At 38.5% G+C, this 16,018-nt stretch overlaps 1 protein-coding gene and 1 long non-coding RNA gene across 3 annotated transcripts in view; one reads left to right on the forward strand and one right to left on the reverse strand.

The window, feature by feature from the left end:
• The window catches only part of LOC109370826 (uncharacterized), a 26,796-nt gene extending 22,597 nt beyond the window's left edge, over positions 1 to 4,199 (forward strand). Inside the window, exon 3 of the long non-coding RNA XR_004159342.2 lies at positions 1,175 to 4,199. This is a non-coding gene — a long non-coding RNA (uncharacterized LOC109370826). The remainder of the gene's footprint in view (positions 1 to 1,174) is intronic.
• The window catches only part of NAMPT (nicotinamide phosphoribosyltransferase), a 29,866-nt gene continuing 16,052 nt past the window's right edge, over positions 2,205 to 16,018 (reverse strand). For both annotated transcript variants that reach the window (XM_085217157.1, XM_085217149.1), the window contains 5 exons: positions 13,988 to 14,213; positions 12,760 to 12,879; positions 8,600 to 8,740; positions 8,325 to 8,459; positions 2,205 to 5,602 (listed from right to left, as the gene is read on the reverse strand). In XM_085217157.1, the coding sequence (XP_085073283.1) occupies positions 5,489 to 5,602; positions 8,325 to 8,459; positions 8,600 to 8,740; positions 12,760 to 12,879; positions 13,988 to 14,213 (736 nt within the window). In that variant the 3' untranslated portion in view covers positions 2,205 to 5,488. The remainder of the gene's footprint in view (positions 5,603 to 8,324; positions 8,460 to 8,599; positions 8,741 to 12,759; positions 12,880 to 13,987; positions 14,214 to 16,018) is intronic.

The raw sequence follows: 16,018 nt of genomic DNA on the forward strand, positions 1-16,018 counted from the left end.
ATGGAAGGCTGCACAGGGACAGCTTTCTTTTCTGTTTTCACTGTGTTAATCTATTTGCTTTGGTCTGAAGATGTGGTGTAAGGATTGCAAAACTTTGTATGGAGGTGAAATCTTCCTTTTATTTTGTGCAGATTTATTGATGCAATAAAAACAGGTAGTGGTCTTCAAGCAACAGTGCTGCAGGTGAAGCTGCAAAAAAAGACAGCATGGGATGAATGGCAGCTTTAATGAAGTTTGTCATTGGCATTTGGCTTAACAAGTTGTTATAAGCCTTGAAAAATGGATTAAGGTTAGACTGGTGCACATTAACAGACCACTGCTTTGTTATCACAGGGACACGGCCACACTGCTTCAGTTGAACGGCCTCAATGCTTTGCAGCAGATTATAGGATAGACTTGAACCAGCTCAGCTGAGACAGAAATCACAGGGAGGCACCCTCACCAGGGGGAGATTAGCTGTCAAGCTCTGACCCTTCTGTGATTTACGGACATATCCCTACCTAAAGCCATTTAACCCACAGTTTATCCTCTTAAATTGCAGGAAAGGCCATCCTTCTGGCACCAAAAACCAAGCTTCAATTCCTTATGCATAAACCAGGGTAGCATCTTTTGAATCATGGAAAACTCCCTGAAAGGGAAGTGTGCTTGCTGCTGTCGCTTCAATCAGCTGAGGAAATTGCATCACAGTGACTCTTGGAAAACAGCTTTCCTCTTTTCCCTTTTGCAGAAAAGGGAAGGAAGTTCAGGACTGATATTCTTCACTTTTTCTTAGAATGAAAGGAAGCCTTACAAGGCTTAGAGTTCTCTCAATTCACCTGACATGAGAGTAATATTTTTATTAATCTTTTGGTGATAGGAATACTCAGTCATCATAAAATAAGTTTCCTTGTCATAGAATCATAGAATCTGTAGAGTTGGAAGGGGACCTTTAAGGGTCTTGTAGTCCAACTCCTCTGCAATGAACAGGGACACCACAAGCAAACTGCCAAAAACTGGATCATCAGAACTCACAGTATTCATCAAAGAAACATAAGAAAATGCACACAGTTAAGTATACAGACCAATTAAAGTATGCTTGTGTAATTGCATGTAGAGATCCAGAAACCAAGTTGTTTCAGCTACAATTCCAATTGCTAAAGTTGTACAGCCCAAATGTTCTGACTTTTTTTCTCAGATGTAAACCAGCAATGAAGTTCTGCTACCGCCCTCCTCCTCGGAAGATTTGCAGGAGAAGGAAATACAAGCATTGCTGGAGATGTGATGGCTCTTCCCTCCCGCTCCAGCCACAAGCGGGATAGAGAAGTTCAGTCCTGAATTTAGGAAACTTCCATAAATTGAAAAGCTTAAAAAATGTATTTAAAAAGCAGTTACGAGTACCCAGATAAAGAGCTGTAAGGAAATGCTAAAAGTATGTTACTTGAGAAGAATTCTATGGCCTTCACTCCCAAATCCTTTGAATTGCTCTGCATCGTCTTACAGCCGAAACCAGCAAAAAAAAAAAAAAAAAAAACACTACAGGAAAAGAACTTTTGGAGGCGCTCTACGGCTGCATGTTTTTCGTCTCTTCCCACAAAAAGAAGTATTTTAGATAAATGCAGAGGGTGTTTTTAAATCATTAACAAGGCTGGCTGTGCCATCAGTAAAAAGAGGGTAAAATGAACATGGTATCTGTGGAACAGTTGTGCTTTCACTAAACGTGACTTTACAGAGCATCTTTAATGTCAGTGTTTCTATACTTCTGATGGCTAGGTTCTTCAGGAGGCACGATGGTGTTCTCCCCATAACTTGCCTTTGTCTGTTACATTTAAGCCAATGGGATCACCACGCACTAAGCTGCTCACAAGCTTCAAAGCAGGTGCGTGCCTACAGGATGCTGTTGGGAGTCTCATGGACAGGCAGAAGCATGCAGTGTTGCATAGAGATACAACTACCACTAATTAAATATCAGCAAGGCCCTTGCCCTGTAGGTGCCCTTTCCTGTATTCCAGTGTAATGGGAAGGGAAAAGCAACAAATAAAAAGAAATAATCTTCACACTCGTATTACAGATTGCATTTAAGGGACATTTTGTCATTTGAAGTTTTGTAGAAACTAGAAGTGCAATTACTTCCAATTATGAAAATCCCATTCAAAGGGTCTGGAGCTATTCTCTCCACTAAGAGACGATATTTCCGATAGATACCAAAACATTTTCACATGGCCATGTGAAAACTAAATAATCAATCTTTATTTGAGGAAGAATTACGTGAAACGTAGACAGTGGATAAGACCTTATAGCAAGTCCAATCACAGGTGCTCCATCTTCCCCATCCGTGGAGGCATTCAAGGCCAGGCTGGATGTGGCTCTGGGCAGCCTGGTCTGGCAACCCTGCATATAGCAGAAGGGGTTGAAACTAGATGATCATTGAGATCCTTTTCAATCCAGGCCATTCTATGATTCTATGATCTTTAAGCAGAACACACACAATATTGAACCACAGATACACTCATACTCTGCAAGAAAAATACTGAAAAGGAAGGAGAGTTCAGTTTTCCTTCTCTTCTTTAGAGCAAAGTTGACCACAGACTGCACAGCAGATGTCAGATCAGTTCTTCTACAGCGGACTGTGAGAGCACAGCCATGCTCCCATCTGTTTGGCAACAAAGAGCACATGAATGAAGTCTGATGCCCAACATCACAACTTTAAGACACAGGCAAATGGCTCTCATTTTCACTGCCAGAACTAAACTTTATTTCCATGTGTATTACATACTGGTATTTGATGCCAAGTACATTAGAATTACTTTAACAGAGGATTTAAGTGAGGAATATTTATTCTCACTAAACAGGTTAAGAAGGAATGTAAAAACCTACAGGAAAAAAAATGTTTCAACTTAGTTTTGATTTTGGCAATCCAAACAGTTAAGTACTCTTCTATTCTCTCCTCCCATCCTTCAAAGTAGGAAAAAAAACATCTTTTCATAATCATGCAGCTCAAGAAAAATAGTTTTATAAAATCCATTTCTTCTGCTAAATATGGTTACAAATAAGGTATTAACACAAAACTCCCAGTTCCTATTTTTAAATACAAATACTGTGTTATATTATGAAATGGGGATAATTAAGATATACCAATGACTACAAATCTAGTAATTTAAAGCAAGCTTAAACATGCTGTTTGCTTTTATGTGGAAGAATTAGGATACTGTATGGTTTAAGCACTGCAGTAACTTCTGTCAACTCCTTGACGCCCCAAATGACGAACCATCAAACAGAGAAACACATATTTGGGTCTGAATAGCACCGGGTGTTTTTCTCCCCAAGTCCCCTCTTTTGAAATAAATCAGCAACTACCAAGATGAGTGACATGACAACTTCCAAGAGTGACGTGCACACACACAGAATTTGATCTAAGACTCCAACGAGCAAGCTACATTTTAGACAACACTGAACAAATACTGATGCACATTGTGATACAAAAGAAAACAGTGCTTCCACAGCATATCCTCAGTTCCCAAATACAAAAATATCAGTTATGGGTAGTTAATAGTTATCAAAATTTTTATTGGTACAGAATGAAAGCAGCATTTCTTTTTTTTTTTTTTTTAAACTGTACATCATAAAATAGTACACGTGTGGAGGAGTAAAATAGGCTCTGTACTATTTACCTGCTATTGGTACTAAGTCCAGATTTAAATCCCTTCTTGGCCAAATACAAACAGTATCACTAATAGCAAAGGGAAGGTAGTTCCTCAGTGTGAAAGGTCAGCATTTCAAATTTTACTAAAGCGCTACTTTTGAAACAATACATCACTTAAATGTATAATTACATACACTAAGAGTGGAAAACAAGTTTTCATGAACAAGAACTATTGAGACCGGGCATAAATATCTAAACCACAAACCCTAGAGAGATTCTGAATGCTTTGATGTGGCCCTTTTCAGTGAGAGAATAAAAACAATGAAGTATGGCTTTTCAATCTTCCTTTAAATGTATGTTTTGTATAACTTTCGTAGGCTTCAGTGATTTCAGAGGACCTCTAACATTTTCCTTTAACGTCATTTCCTAATTAGAATTAATTATATCAGTATGTGAAGTCACCGATAGTTGATCATTAAAATACAGCCATTTGCTTTTGCCTTTTTTTTTTTTTTTTTTTAATGGGAGGTATTCCTTCGGTAGCAAGAGCCAGCCTACAGTACTAACATTTCAGAGGTTACTACATAGCTTCTCAAATGAAATCCTCAACAGTTTTGTTTTCCAGCAGATATTTAAATCAAGCATATGCAGAGAGCTCGTACAGTCAAGTGCAGACAGTTCAGAAGTCTCTCAAACACTGCTTACAGTTACCCTCTGCAAAATGAGAGCCCCTCCTCACCCCAGTGAGATGGGGGAGAAGGGGAAACAGCTCTGCCATTCGTGTAGGAGTTTGGCTAGCATAAAGTTTTATTAAAGTTGTTAACAAAAATAGTTAAACATTTTTTACAATTTAACATCCAGTCTGACAAAAGGCAAATCAATGAAAAAAATACAAAAAAGTAAAAAAGTGCACTACCGAGTCCAGTATTCTGCTTTAAAGTCATGTCACTTACAGTATATGAAAAATAAACCCAGAAGTGTAATTACTTTAAAATACACCGCTTCCATATTTCAATATTTTACACATATATTCTATAGTGGAAGAGGAGATCTCTTAAAAACTTTACTATTAAAATATTGAGGTGCATATGCCAAGCGGGATAGACTTGGCAAGTTAAGTTGCAGTAGAGAATCCTTTCAAATTTGGCATACCATTTACATACCTTACTGTGCCAGCAAGGCCTGTAAGTACCTAAACCTTCTAAAAAGAACAGTAACTTTCTTCGATGCAGATTAACTAATACAGACAACTACAAGAAACGGTGAGGTCAGCAATTCTAAAGGATCTTAAGGAGATACAAGTCCTGATTTAGTCGTCAAATGGTACAATGTCACAACAAACTTTAAGGCCGTGTTTTATTTGCTGATTAATGGACAAAAGGCAATGGATTTCCCCCCCACCAAATATTTTCTTGAAAGTCTGTGCTCATAAAAATCATGAAAAGTTGGAAAGACTTACTTATTGAAACTTTAAATATATTTTACACAATCTTGTTTGTACAAAAATACAAGTTAAATATAAACATAAAGCAATCATGATAATTTTATGTAAATCCATTTTGTGATATTCTGTTATATATAAAAAAGTTCAGCTCTGTCTCATTTGTGAAAAGATCAATACCAGATTGAATCACTACTGGCAAAGGGCCCTAAAAAGCACACTTTAGCATTAAATATGTTTTACAATGTAAGTACCATTTCCTGATTTTATCTTTTCTAAAGGCTGGCAAAAGATAGGGCAGTATGTCCATAAACCAACAAATAATTTGGCTACAATGTCATAAAACACAAACACACAAATCTGTACAGTAAATCCAGTAGCTATGCAGTACATACTTGTTACACACATACACAGACGTGGAATGAAACTTAGTGAGACGCTGTTTCTAGTTCACTGTTCTTCAGCCTGGCATTTTGCCTTACTTCATCAAATGAATATGACTTCGTTACTTTCCCATTCTTAAATACCGTATGAAGGAGATCCTGCAAGAAACACCACTGAGTTAGCAAAGCTGATATGGTCAATGAGCAAACAATACAGGTTATACAAATTACATATAAACTCAAATGCAAGGACCCAAATCAAAACTGATGAGTCTAGAGTTCATGCCTACCACGATACCTGATCTTCTCACCTTCTATCTCTCACTGCCACAGAAGAAAAGATTTAAGTTACCCTAAATACAGACAAAAGTTTAGTGCTAAGTAGTCCCTGAAGCAAGCTGTCCACATATGGCTAAAGACAGAACAACACCCTCAGCAAGTTTGCTGATGATACGAAGTTGGGAGGATTGGCTGACATGCCTGAAGGCTGTGCTGCCATTCAGCGAGACCTGGACAGGCTGGAGAGCTGGGCAGTAAGAAACCGGATGAGGTTCAACAAAAGCAAGTGTAGGGTCTTACACCTAGGGAGGAATAATTGCATGCACCAATACAGGCTGGGGGATGAGCTGCTGGAGAGGAGCTCTGCAGAGAGGGACCTGGGCGTCCTGGTGGACGACAGGTTGGCCATGAGCCAGCAGTGTGCCCTCGTGGCCAAAAAGGCCAATGGCATTCTGGGGTGCATTAAAAAGAGCGTGGCCAGCAGGTCGAGGGAGGTGATCCTCCCCCTCTACTCTGCCTCATCTGGTAAGGCCTCATCTGGAGTACTGTGTCCAGTTCTGGGCTCCCCAGTACAAAAAAGACAGGGATCTCTTGGAAAGAGTCCAGCCGAGGGCCACAAAGATGGTGAAGGGCCTGGAGCATCTCCCCTATGAAGAAAGGCTGAGTGAACTGGGTCTGTTTAGCCTTGAGAAAAGAAGACTGAGAGGGGACCTGATCCAGGTTTATAAGTATCTGAGGTGTGGCGGCCATAGCGGTGAGGCCAGTCTCTTTTCAGTGGTACGTGGAGACAGGACGAGGGGAAACGGCCATCAGCTGCAGCATAGGAAGTTTCGCACAAATGTGCGTAAGAACTTCTTCACGGTGAGGGTGACGGAGCACTGGAACAGGCTGCCCAGGGGGGTTGTGGAGTCTCCTTCTCTGGAGATATTCAAGTCTCGCCTGGACGCCTACCTGTGCGACCTGGTGTAGGGAACCTGCTTTGGCAGGGGGGTTGGTCTCGATGATCTCTAGAGGTCCCTTCCAACCCCTACAATTCTGTGATTCTGTGAACATAAGCTAAACAGACTGCTAGATTAGCTAGGAGATGAGACACCAACCAAATCCTACGTACAATTCAACTACAGAAATTTAGATGAAATCTTTTGTTTTCTATACAACGACTACGAAATATATCTTTCTTCACAGTCAGTCTCCTTTGCATAAAAATTCTGTGATACAGCACATCAAGAAGTGCTCACAAACAGCATACTGAAAGAGCAATAAGCAGAGCTTTGTGCAGAGAAGTTAGCATAAAGCAGTGTCAGGCAGCTGCTGTGCCTGCAGACTTGTCACACAGACCCATGGCTTTAGGGAAACAGGGCCTACAAAAGAGTGCATCTCCCCATCATTTCCCAAGGAGCCATAGAACCTGCACCACATACAGACCTCTCCAACATCCCATTACAGAAAACACTTTTATGAATCATTTCACCTGACAAAAATGAAGGAACCATATACTGCCTTATTTCAGGCCCCAAGTCTTCTAACTTCTGAACTCTCATAACAGAGATTCTTGCTACTATCTAATCTAGACCTCCCCTCTTTTAGTTTAAAACCATTATCACTTGTCCTATCATCATACTTCCAGACAGAGAGTCTGTTTCTTAGGTCTTTGCATCCTGAGTATGTTATCTAAGGAGACTGTTTGCTTTCTGTGTTTACATTTCTCAGAGATGTCAGTTTTATGATTATTGTTGCATAAAAACTTTGTGCCTAATAGTATTCCTCTGCATTGTAGCACAGAAATGTGTCTCCAAGTACTAGAAAACTCAAGAATCTTCCAGATTTTAATGGCTGAAGTATAATTTGATAGCTTGCTTATTTTCAAACCTCTTAATTCAGGAAGAGACATGCAGTTAAACAGTTTATTGCTCATACAATGAAAAATTAAAGAAATTTCCAGCTGAAAGCCTGGAGACTGGCCTAAAGAGCTATTTTACTGAAATAGTACTTAATTTTGTGATTGCAAAAAATTAATAAGGAAACTGAATTTGTGGATTAATTTACAGCTTTGAAAAGGAAACTCCAGGCACAGAACATTAACACCTGAAGGATCTGTTTTACAAATCTCAAATTGGAAAGCAAATACAAGTTCAATAAAATCTGCCCTTCTCCCCCTTCACCTCAGGATGTTACTTGAATTGCAGAGCATGGCTCATACAGAAATACTTGGCTAGCATAATATTCTCACAGAACATCTAAAATGGGAAAAGATCCAGAAGGATCAGGGTCTTGCCCTCTAGACCTTTCGCAATCTTTGCTGCCCTTTTTGGAGGTTCTCCAGTAGCTTTATATCCTTCTAATATTCCATTACATTAAGATAAACTAGTTTTGGAGAAAAAAGCAGTATCTCTTGTTTCTGAACAGAGACAAAAGACAGATAATTGTACAATCTGGACATTCTAACAACATTTTACTGGTACTGAATTTTGCACTGGAGATACTTATGAAGTACTGAGACAGAAGTTGAACTAAAATATAATTTCACAATTTGTTTTCAATTAACTTTTTTCCAGTCTACTTCTGCATGAAGAACAATGTAATAAGCCTTGAAAATTCATACCTGCCCATACTCTTCAAGATCTCCCTTTCCTTCTTCAAGTGTCACAAAATCTCCAGCAGGTGTCCTATGCAAAGACAGTCGGCCTTTCTTTGACCTTTTGTTTGGATCAGCTACTGGATCCTTGAAGACATTTACCTAAAACCAAAAGTACATTGGGCTTTGTTGGAGTTGTGTACCTTATGTAGATGGCAGTAATCTAACAGGAGGTATGAAAAAGTTTGTCAATGGGGAGGCCTCGGCTGAAAATATAATGGTAGAAGTAGTATAAGACATACCCCAAGACCGTTGGTTACCACGTAGCTACATTTGAAGGAACAGTTTAAGAGATCTCTAGTTAGCTTCTGCAACAAAGCTCCACCAGATCCAAAGGCAATATTTTCAATACTCCATTTATTCTTCTTCATTCCCTCTACAATCTAATAGAAAAAGAAAATTATGTTAGAATATGCTCTTAGACCATGCTATTTTTCCATCAAAATAACATACTACTTAAACAAGATGCTTTTTACAAACTATTGAACCAACTAACATTCAGTTTCCAGGAGACGTACGTAACAATCCTGTCAATACTTGGCATGCAGCAGTTCACTTAAAAGTAAAATTTAAAAATCACATTGTCTAGAATTAAGAGTAGCAATCTAGAAATGGAAATACATAAAACTGCTTAGAACATGTTTTGGTACCTTCTCAGGCAGATACAGATCAATGTAAACTGCACTGGTATCAATAAGTCAATTAAAACTTACTACAGCATTCCCCTCATCCCATTCTACTACACAAACATGACATCCCCAAGCCTAGAATCGTGGGTGCTAGTTTAGTCACACTCAAACAGCCAAGATTTGTTTCCACGGCTTGTTACCCCTACGTAAGGCTAAAAAGGTAGTGACAGCCCCACTAAGAATGTTTGAACTCATATCTCCTAAATATGTCACTAATAAAAGTAGAAACAAAAACTTCAGATCCAAAGGCAACATTTTCAATACTCCATTTATTTTTCTTCATTCCCTCCACAGTCTAATAGAAAAAGAAAATTATGACAGAGTATGCTCTTAGGCCATGCTATTCTTCCATCAAAATGGAAATAGCATGGAAATGGAAAATGGTGAAATAGCAAAGTCCCATCCATCCAGATAAAAGGACTTTCAATATCCTCTCACCACACATAATACCCAGTAAGACAAAGAAACTAGCCTTGACTCACAGATATGGACTCTGCTTATTTATTGCTGTCTTTTGATAAGGCAAGCGTTGTTGGTAATCCCCACCTGGACTCTGATCCAGTTCTATCCTTCTGTTCTGAAGCCTCCCCGAGGAAAAAGCAATAGAGAACAATTTATTGTCTCACATTTTCAAACCTATGTATAGAACAGTTCTGGTGTTATGGTTTTGACCACCTCCTGCTGACTATTATGGGCGTGATTAACAATTATGACTCCAGGTTAGAGGATTTTCTTTCTTTATAACCATCTAAAGAAATCTGGAAATTGAATGTTCAAAAGGAAGTCCTTTGGGAGTGTAGTATATTGTGGAGTTAGCAGATTGGAATGATTTTTAAAGTGAAAATACTAGAAGAAAGTCAGAAAAGGTTCCTTACCTGTTCTACCAGCATTCCCTATTAAAACAAAGAATTTTAAAATCCAGTTTATACCGAGTTGTTTTCTATATTCTTCTTTCAGCTAGTTAAAAAGTTCTGATCTGCAGTTACTCATTCTAGCTTTCCTGTTATACCCATTGCCTCTCACCAGATTCATAACTGGTCATACCTAGAATCTAAGGCTGATATGGAATAATTAGAATGATCACTTCCATAGGGGTTTAGAGGCAAAAAAAAAAGATAGCCACAACAGTGCATTTGTTTATGTAAACTCCTTTTTAAAAAGTATGAATTATATTTCAAGATTTTTTTTCTTTAAATGGCAAGCTATTATCCATTCTTTCACAAGTCAGCATAGTAACCTCAGTTTTGCTGACATAGAAGGAAAGAAAAATCCATGAAATTTTAAACATGACTAAAATAGGCTGCAAGCTTGTGGTCTTTTTGCTCCAACATAACTTGCTGCTGCCAAATTAGAAGCGTTGCTTTCCTCCTTTTCTGCTTCCCCCAGCTCAAGACAACAGTTTCTATTTCTCTTGTATTGTGCCAGTGATTATTACCCTGTTTTATGGGACAATTTCATTCACTAAAACAACAGAAAAATTGATTCCTTTCAGCCAAGTTAGTTTGCTGCTACATTTATGGCATAAATTAGTTTAATGGTCATCAGTTCAACAGTCAAAGCTGATGTGAGGAGCACAGCAAGATTACAGTCAGGCAAGACGAGAAGGTGGCCACTAAGCAGCTGTGAGTTACATCTATTCTGTGAATCCCGTGGAATTGGACCCTCTATCCACTTCTACACATTACAGGTAAGACTTTCCTCACAGTCAGCAACAGTTTGAGGAAAATATCAGCAAAGAATTGCTCCTTCTGCCTTTTATCCTCTCCCATTAGCTACTGGAATTATTTTTCTGCTCTATTATAGAGCTCTGAGAGCATTGCATTTTATCCTTCAACATACAGAACTTTAAATAATGGCTTTGGTATTCCCAGAGACTGGCTGAGGTTGGCAGGGAATTCTGATTCCATCTGGCCCAGCCCCTGTCCAAGCAGAGAGACTCAGAGCAGGGTGCCCAGGGCCACAGCCAGGTGGCTTTGGAAGACCTCTGAGGAGACTCCACAGCCTCTGGGTAACCTGTGCCAGTGTTCCATCACTGCACAGTAAAGAAACGCTTCCTGGCGTTCAGACACAACTTCCTGTGTTCCACATTGTGCCCACCGCCTCTTGTTCTGTCACTGGGCACCACTGAACAGTGCGGCCCTGCCTTTTTTGCACTCTCACTTCAGGTACTTATACAAATCTATGAGATTCCCCCAAGCTTCCTCTTCTCCAAGAAGAACAGCTCCACCTCTGTCCCTCCTCCTATGAGAGGTGCTCATGTCCCCAGTCACCTTTTATCTGAATACAACCAATGCCCTGTGAGCTTATTACCTCTTAGAACTTCGTCAAGTATAACTGACAAAATGAAAACTCTGAGTACCTACAAGAATTAAAGGTCCAACTTTTTTTCATTCGGATTTTCTGAGTCTGCGACACAAGTACATATGTTGCCTAACAATAGCACCAAGTTGTAGTTAAGTTCTGTTTTAAAGTCACTGAGAATAGTAAGTTTATTTATCAAGCCTTTTTCCTTAGAATCTAACCATAAGACTTATTTCTCATGCTTTATTTCCTTAAGAACATTAGCACAGATTATTCTCGCAAAGCTACAGGAATAAAATTTGCTTTCAAGGCTAAGGGAGCAGGAACAAAACTGTGATGTATGACTGCACTACGGCTGACGTGTCAGCAAACAACCTCAGTGTGAACTCTATGGATGTGAGTGACAAACATCTCAGAGTTCCATGGTTGAGTTTAACATGATGTGTACATATTAAATATGAGATGTTTCCTAGCTGGCTTGAAACTTCAACTTTGTTAATAAGAATCGAAAGATGCATCAAGCTAAGAAGCTAAGATAAGCATCAAAATTAATTTTATTGGATTTAAGTTTGTTTCTGGTTTTGAACTCTGTTACAGTTAAAGATGAAAAATGCAGAAAAAAACCTTATAAAGTCAAGTCCTCCTCCTTTTACTTATCCCCCTTATCTGCATTATGTTAGCTAGAATCTCCTATAAAATAGCAATATAGTTTTAACTAGCTTCTAGAATGTAGCAACCACTAAATAACTAGATTTTGTCTTGCTGAAAGGGCACTTCAGTATCATTACTCAAAGATTATGTATATTTACCAGATTCAGGCAGCAATGGTCCAACATGGCACTTTGACTCAGACCACAGCCTAATCTGTTCTTCATTTGGGCTTTCAACAATCCTTACTCCATTAGTCACCAAACCAATGGACTCCTTAACCTCCCTCACCTTTGTTTTTAACAAGTCACCTTTAAAATCCGCACCTTCAAAATTCCAAGTACAAACACTCATCAGAGCATATGTAACTAATGAACCCAACCAGTTAATTACTGCTATTGCTGTAGCACAGCGATCATGCAGCATGCTTTAGGTGTCAATGAGAGTACCAAACACTACCAGATTTTTATCTGAATAAGGTTTGACCAGCAGGACAAAAGCAAACAAAAAACATGAGACAGCATGAGCAGAAGGGTTACAACACTAAGATTAGGATATGCCTTTTAGTTATTTATGCGTCTCAATTATTCTCTGCGAGGTTTTAACAAACGTGTTTTACACAGAAGGATATCACAGCCAGTGTCTGGGACAAAGGGTAGGGAGGGGTCAGTAGTGAAGCCGCAACATCTAACTAGTCACAACAGATTCCAGATTAAATAGTAACATTGCCAGTACCACCCTGACATGTGAACAGGATCTCTCACCTCTTGCAATGTGTTGATATCCACACCATCCCCTTGAATAACTCTGAGATAGGGTGGCAGCAATTTGTAGCCTTTAGAGTTCTCTGTGATGGGAAACTTCTTCCCTAAGATCTCCAAGACCTATGGAAAAGAAAGTTCAAAACAAAAGTAAAAAAGTAATAACTGCCCTTCCAGTAAAGAAACAAATATCTAACATAGGCACACAAACAAAACTCACACCAGCCACTGTGGCAGAAGTCATTAGATCAAAGCAGTCATAGACCATAAAGCTTTTATAAAAATGTACCCAAAAGCTAATCCGATCCATGCTTCCTTTCTTTCTCTCTTTGGTTGCTGTCATTTATTGCTATTCAGATGTCATCTGACAATTCTGCCTTTCTTTTTTTTTTTTTTTTTTTTTAAATCACCTTTAAAACGGTGAAGGAGGCTTTCAATTTTCTACGATTTTCTTAGCCAGCACTAACTTAAATGCAACTCTTTAGATGAGATTTTTCTTACTTGCTATGATGAAGATAATTCAAAGTTCCTATTTGTGATATGTCACTTGCCCCAAAAGAAAAAAAAAAAAAAAGTGTTAAAGCTGCATGGATTTGAGAGAACACCAGCATCCCCAGAATCTTTCAAATTTAGTACAACAGTATGGATAGCTACTCAAATTCAGAGGTACCAACAGCTTTTATTATTTTAAAACTTCAACCGTCATTATACTCTGCATGGTATGCAAGACAGCCAGAAGTAGTTTTCAACTTAAAAGTTCACGTGTCATTGACTTACATGCAAGTATTACAGAAGGGAGAAGGGAGTTTAATTCTTATTTACACTTTAAAATGGTATACTAATACGGGACTCCAAGATACCTAATCTTGAAGGAAAGAAGCCTTACCTGCTTGGCATTTGTATTAATACAAATAAAAAGAGGGAAATAAATAATAATTGTTTTTTACTAAGCGATGAATCTTTCCAGCATCATTAGAAGAGCAAAACTGGTAACTGTAATAAAAGCTTCAAGAAATGGTATGCAAGAATGCATTTACTGAAAACAACAAAGCAATTTAGACTGCAGAGGAGTTGCCATATCTATATTTAAATGAGATACAGGTTCAGATTTTTCATAGGTATGCTTTTCAAAGCATACTAAGCTAGAACATTATGTTTACTGGCCAACCAGTCGTTACAAAACAAACAATTGTCCTTCCTAATCTCACATACAAAGAACTTAAAGTGTTACCTTTAAAACAGTGTCAAGGGGATTCCCAGAATCTGGTCTAATAATAAGTGGTGCCTCTGGACTTCGGCCTTCAATTATATGCCTTAAGTCGTCGCCCCATATTTTTTCACAAGCATTGTAAATGTCGTAGCTGTCACTAACCACAGATACAGGCACTGAAGAAAACTGTGTCACTATGTGTTCAAAAGCATCTTTTTCATGATCCTTCCCCCAAGCTGTTATGGTACTGTGAAGTCAATTGAAAAAAGAAAACACATTAGAGCAGCGTTTGTGTTAAATCACACATTCTGCATTTCCTAACAGAAATAAATCAAGATAAGAATAGGCAGTGTGATTACAGGACAGCACAAATTATGTTCTTATGAGCTCTGTCTTGTGTGGATAGCAAATATACTAACAGCAGCACAGATTCATCTCTGGCAGCTTAGACAAATACTGGATATGTGAAGCTTCTTTAACATGTAACTTAGTTTTACTTATTTACTGTCTGTATTTGTGAGAGTTTCTCTTAGATCTGAAATTTAGACAATTAAGGAATCATAAATGCAAGAACAAACCATCTGCTCTGGCAACTTCAGACTATCAAATGGGAAGTAGAGAATTAGCAGAATAAATTAGAAGAATCTTAACACTTTTTTTAAATTTTATTTTGGATAACAATTTAAAAGCACTAAGATCCCTATCACAAAGCTTCTTCCAGAATAACCTCAGAGCTTTACCCTTGGTACAAGGGTACAGGCAAGCACATGAAACAGAGTTGCTAGAAGAGGCAGTAAGTTACTGAACGCCAGCTGATCAGCAGAGGCTGCCTGTATGTGGTTGGCACAACTTACATCAATAACTTGTGTGTGAACAGATAAAACACTTGTATAAAACAGAGGTGTGCAGTAAGAAATAACTTGCATTGCAATTTTTCCCCCAAAATGCTAGCATTAACTTTTCAGTGGATGAGCCTTCGCTCACAGGACCAAAGAGAGAAAACAAAATTACTTTCCAGGAGGCTGAGGCAGTCACAGGAACAACACCTGGTGGTGGTGTGCCAGAAGGAAGCACCACACACAGCACCCCCTCAGATTGGAAGTTGGAGAACACCAGAACAATTCTGGAGAAATCCAAGTCTTTTGCAAAGAGCCACTTTGTGAATGAGCTTCAAAACAGAGACTGGTCTGCATTAGGCAGCACAAACTCAAACAAAAGACAGTTTAAGAGAAAGTATGCTCTGCACAGTGTGCAAAAGATGCTTCCATGTGTTTTCTTTCATTATACAGAATTTTACAGTCACTTGCTCCATTTTTTTTTATTTTTTATTTTTAAATCAATTGTGGGGTTAAGCCAAGAGATGTCTCAGGCAACTTTTGTTACTTCTATATCAAGTAGCAGTTCTAGAACAGCATTCCAGCAAGGATCCAGAAAGTGAAATGAAACAAAGTAGCTTTAAAGCTGATCATTACCCTATTAGAACTATTCCTGTAACTTTTCTGTTATATTTCTTGCAATTCTGAATGAAAGCTTCTATTCAAAAGAACTGTATTTTGTACAAGCTAAGAAAAAAAAAAGTCTTTCCTTCCTTTGTGCTCATTTCAGTATGCAGATGCACAAGTAATACCCAAAGATTTGCACTCACTCTTGACCTGTGGAAGATTCCAATATCAAAGCAGAGATCTTAAACAGGCATTTCAGATTAACTCCTTACTCTCAAATTCATTCACAACAAATAGAGGATTATTTATTGGCTGAATCTGTTACGTTGATAGGAAACTTTAGAATAAGGAAAACAGTGGGAAAGTTGTACCTCATATGGCTTTTCACTTTATTTTAAACAAAATTGTAAGCGTGAAGTTCATAACAAGCATCCTCAATATCTTTTACCTGTACGCTTTCAGGTTCCATTTTAAAAATAATCATGTACATTTAGAGTCATATAATATTGTGAGTTAGAAGGGACCCACCACCAGGATCATCAGCTACTTCACTATGTTAGAAAGTTTACAGTTTAAAAACATCTACAGTTAAAAACAGCCACACCACTGT

The sequence above is a fragment of the Meleagris gallopavo genome, chromosome 1 (genome assembly GCF_905368555.1).
Source record: "Meleagris gallopavo chromosome 1, MGAL_WU_HG_1.1, whole genome shotgun sequence".
In the NCBI taxonomy this organism is placed as follows: Eukaryota; Metazoa; Chordata; class Aves; order Galliformes; family Phasianidae; genus Meleagris; species Meleagris gallopavo.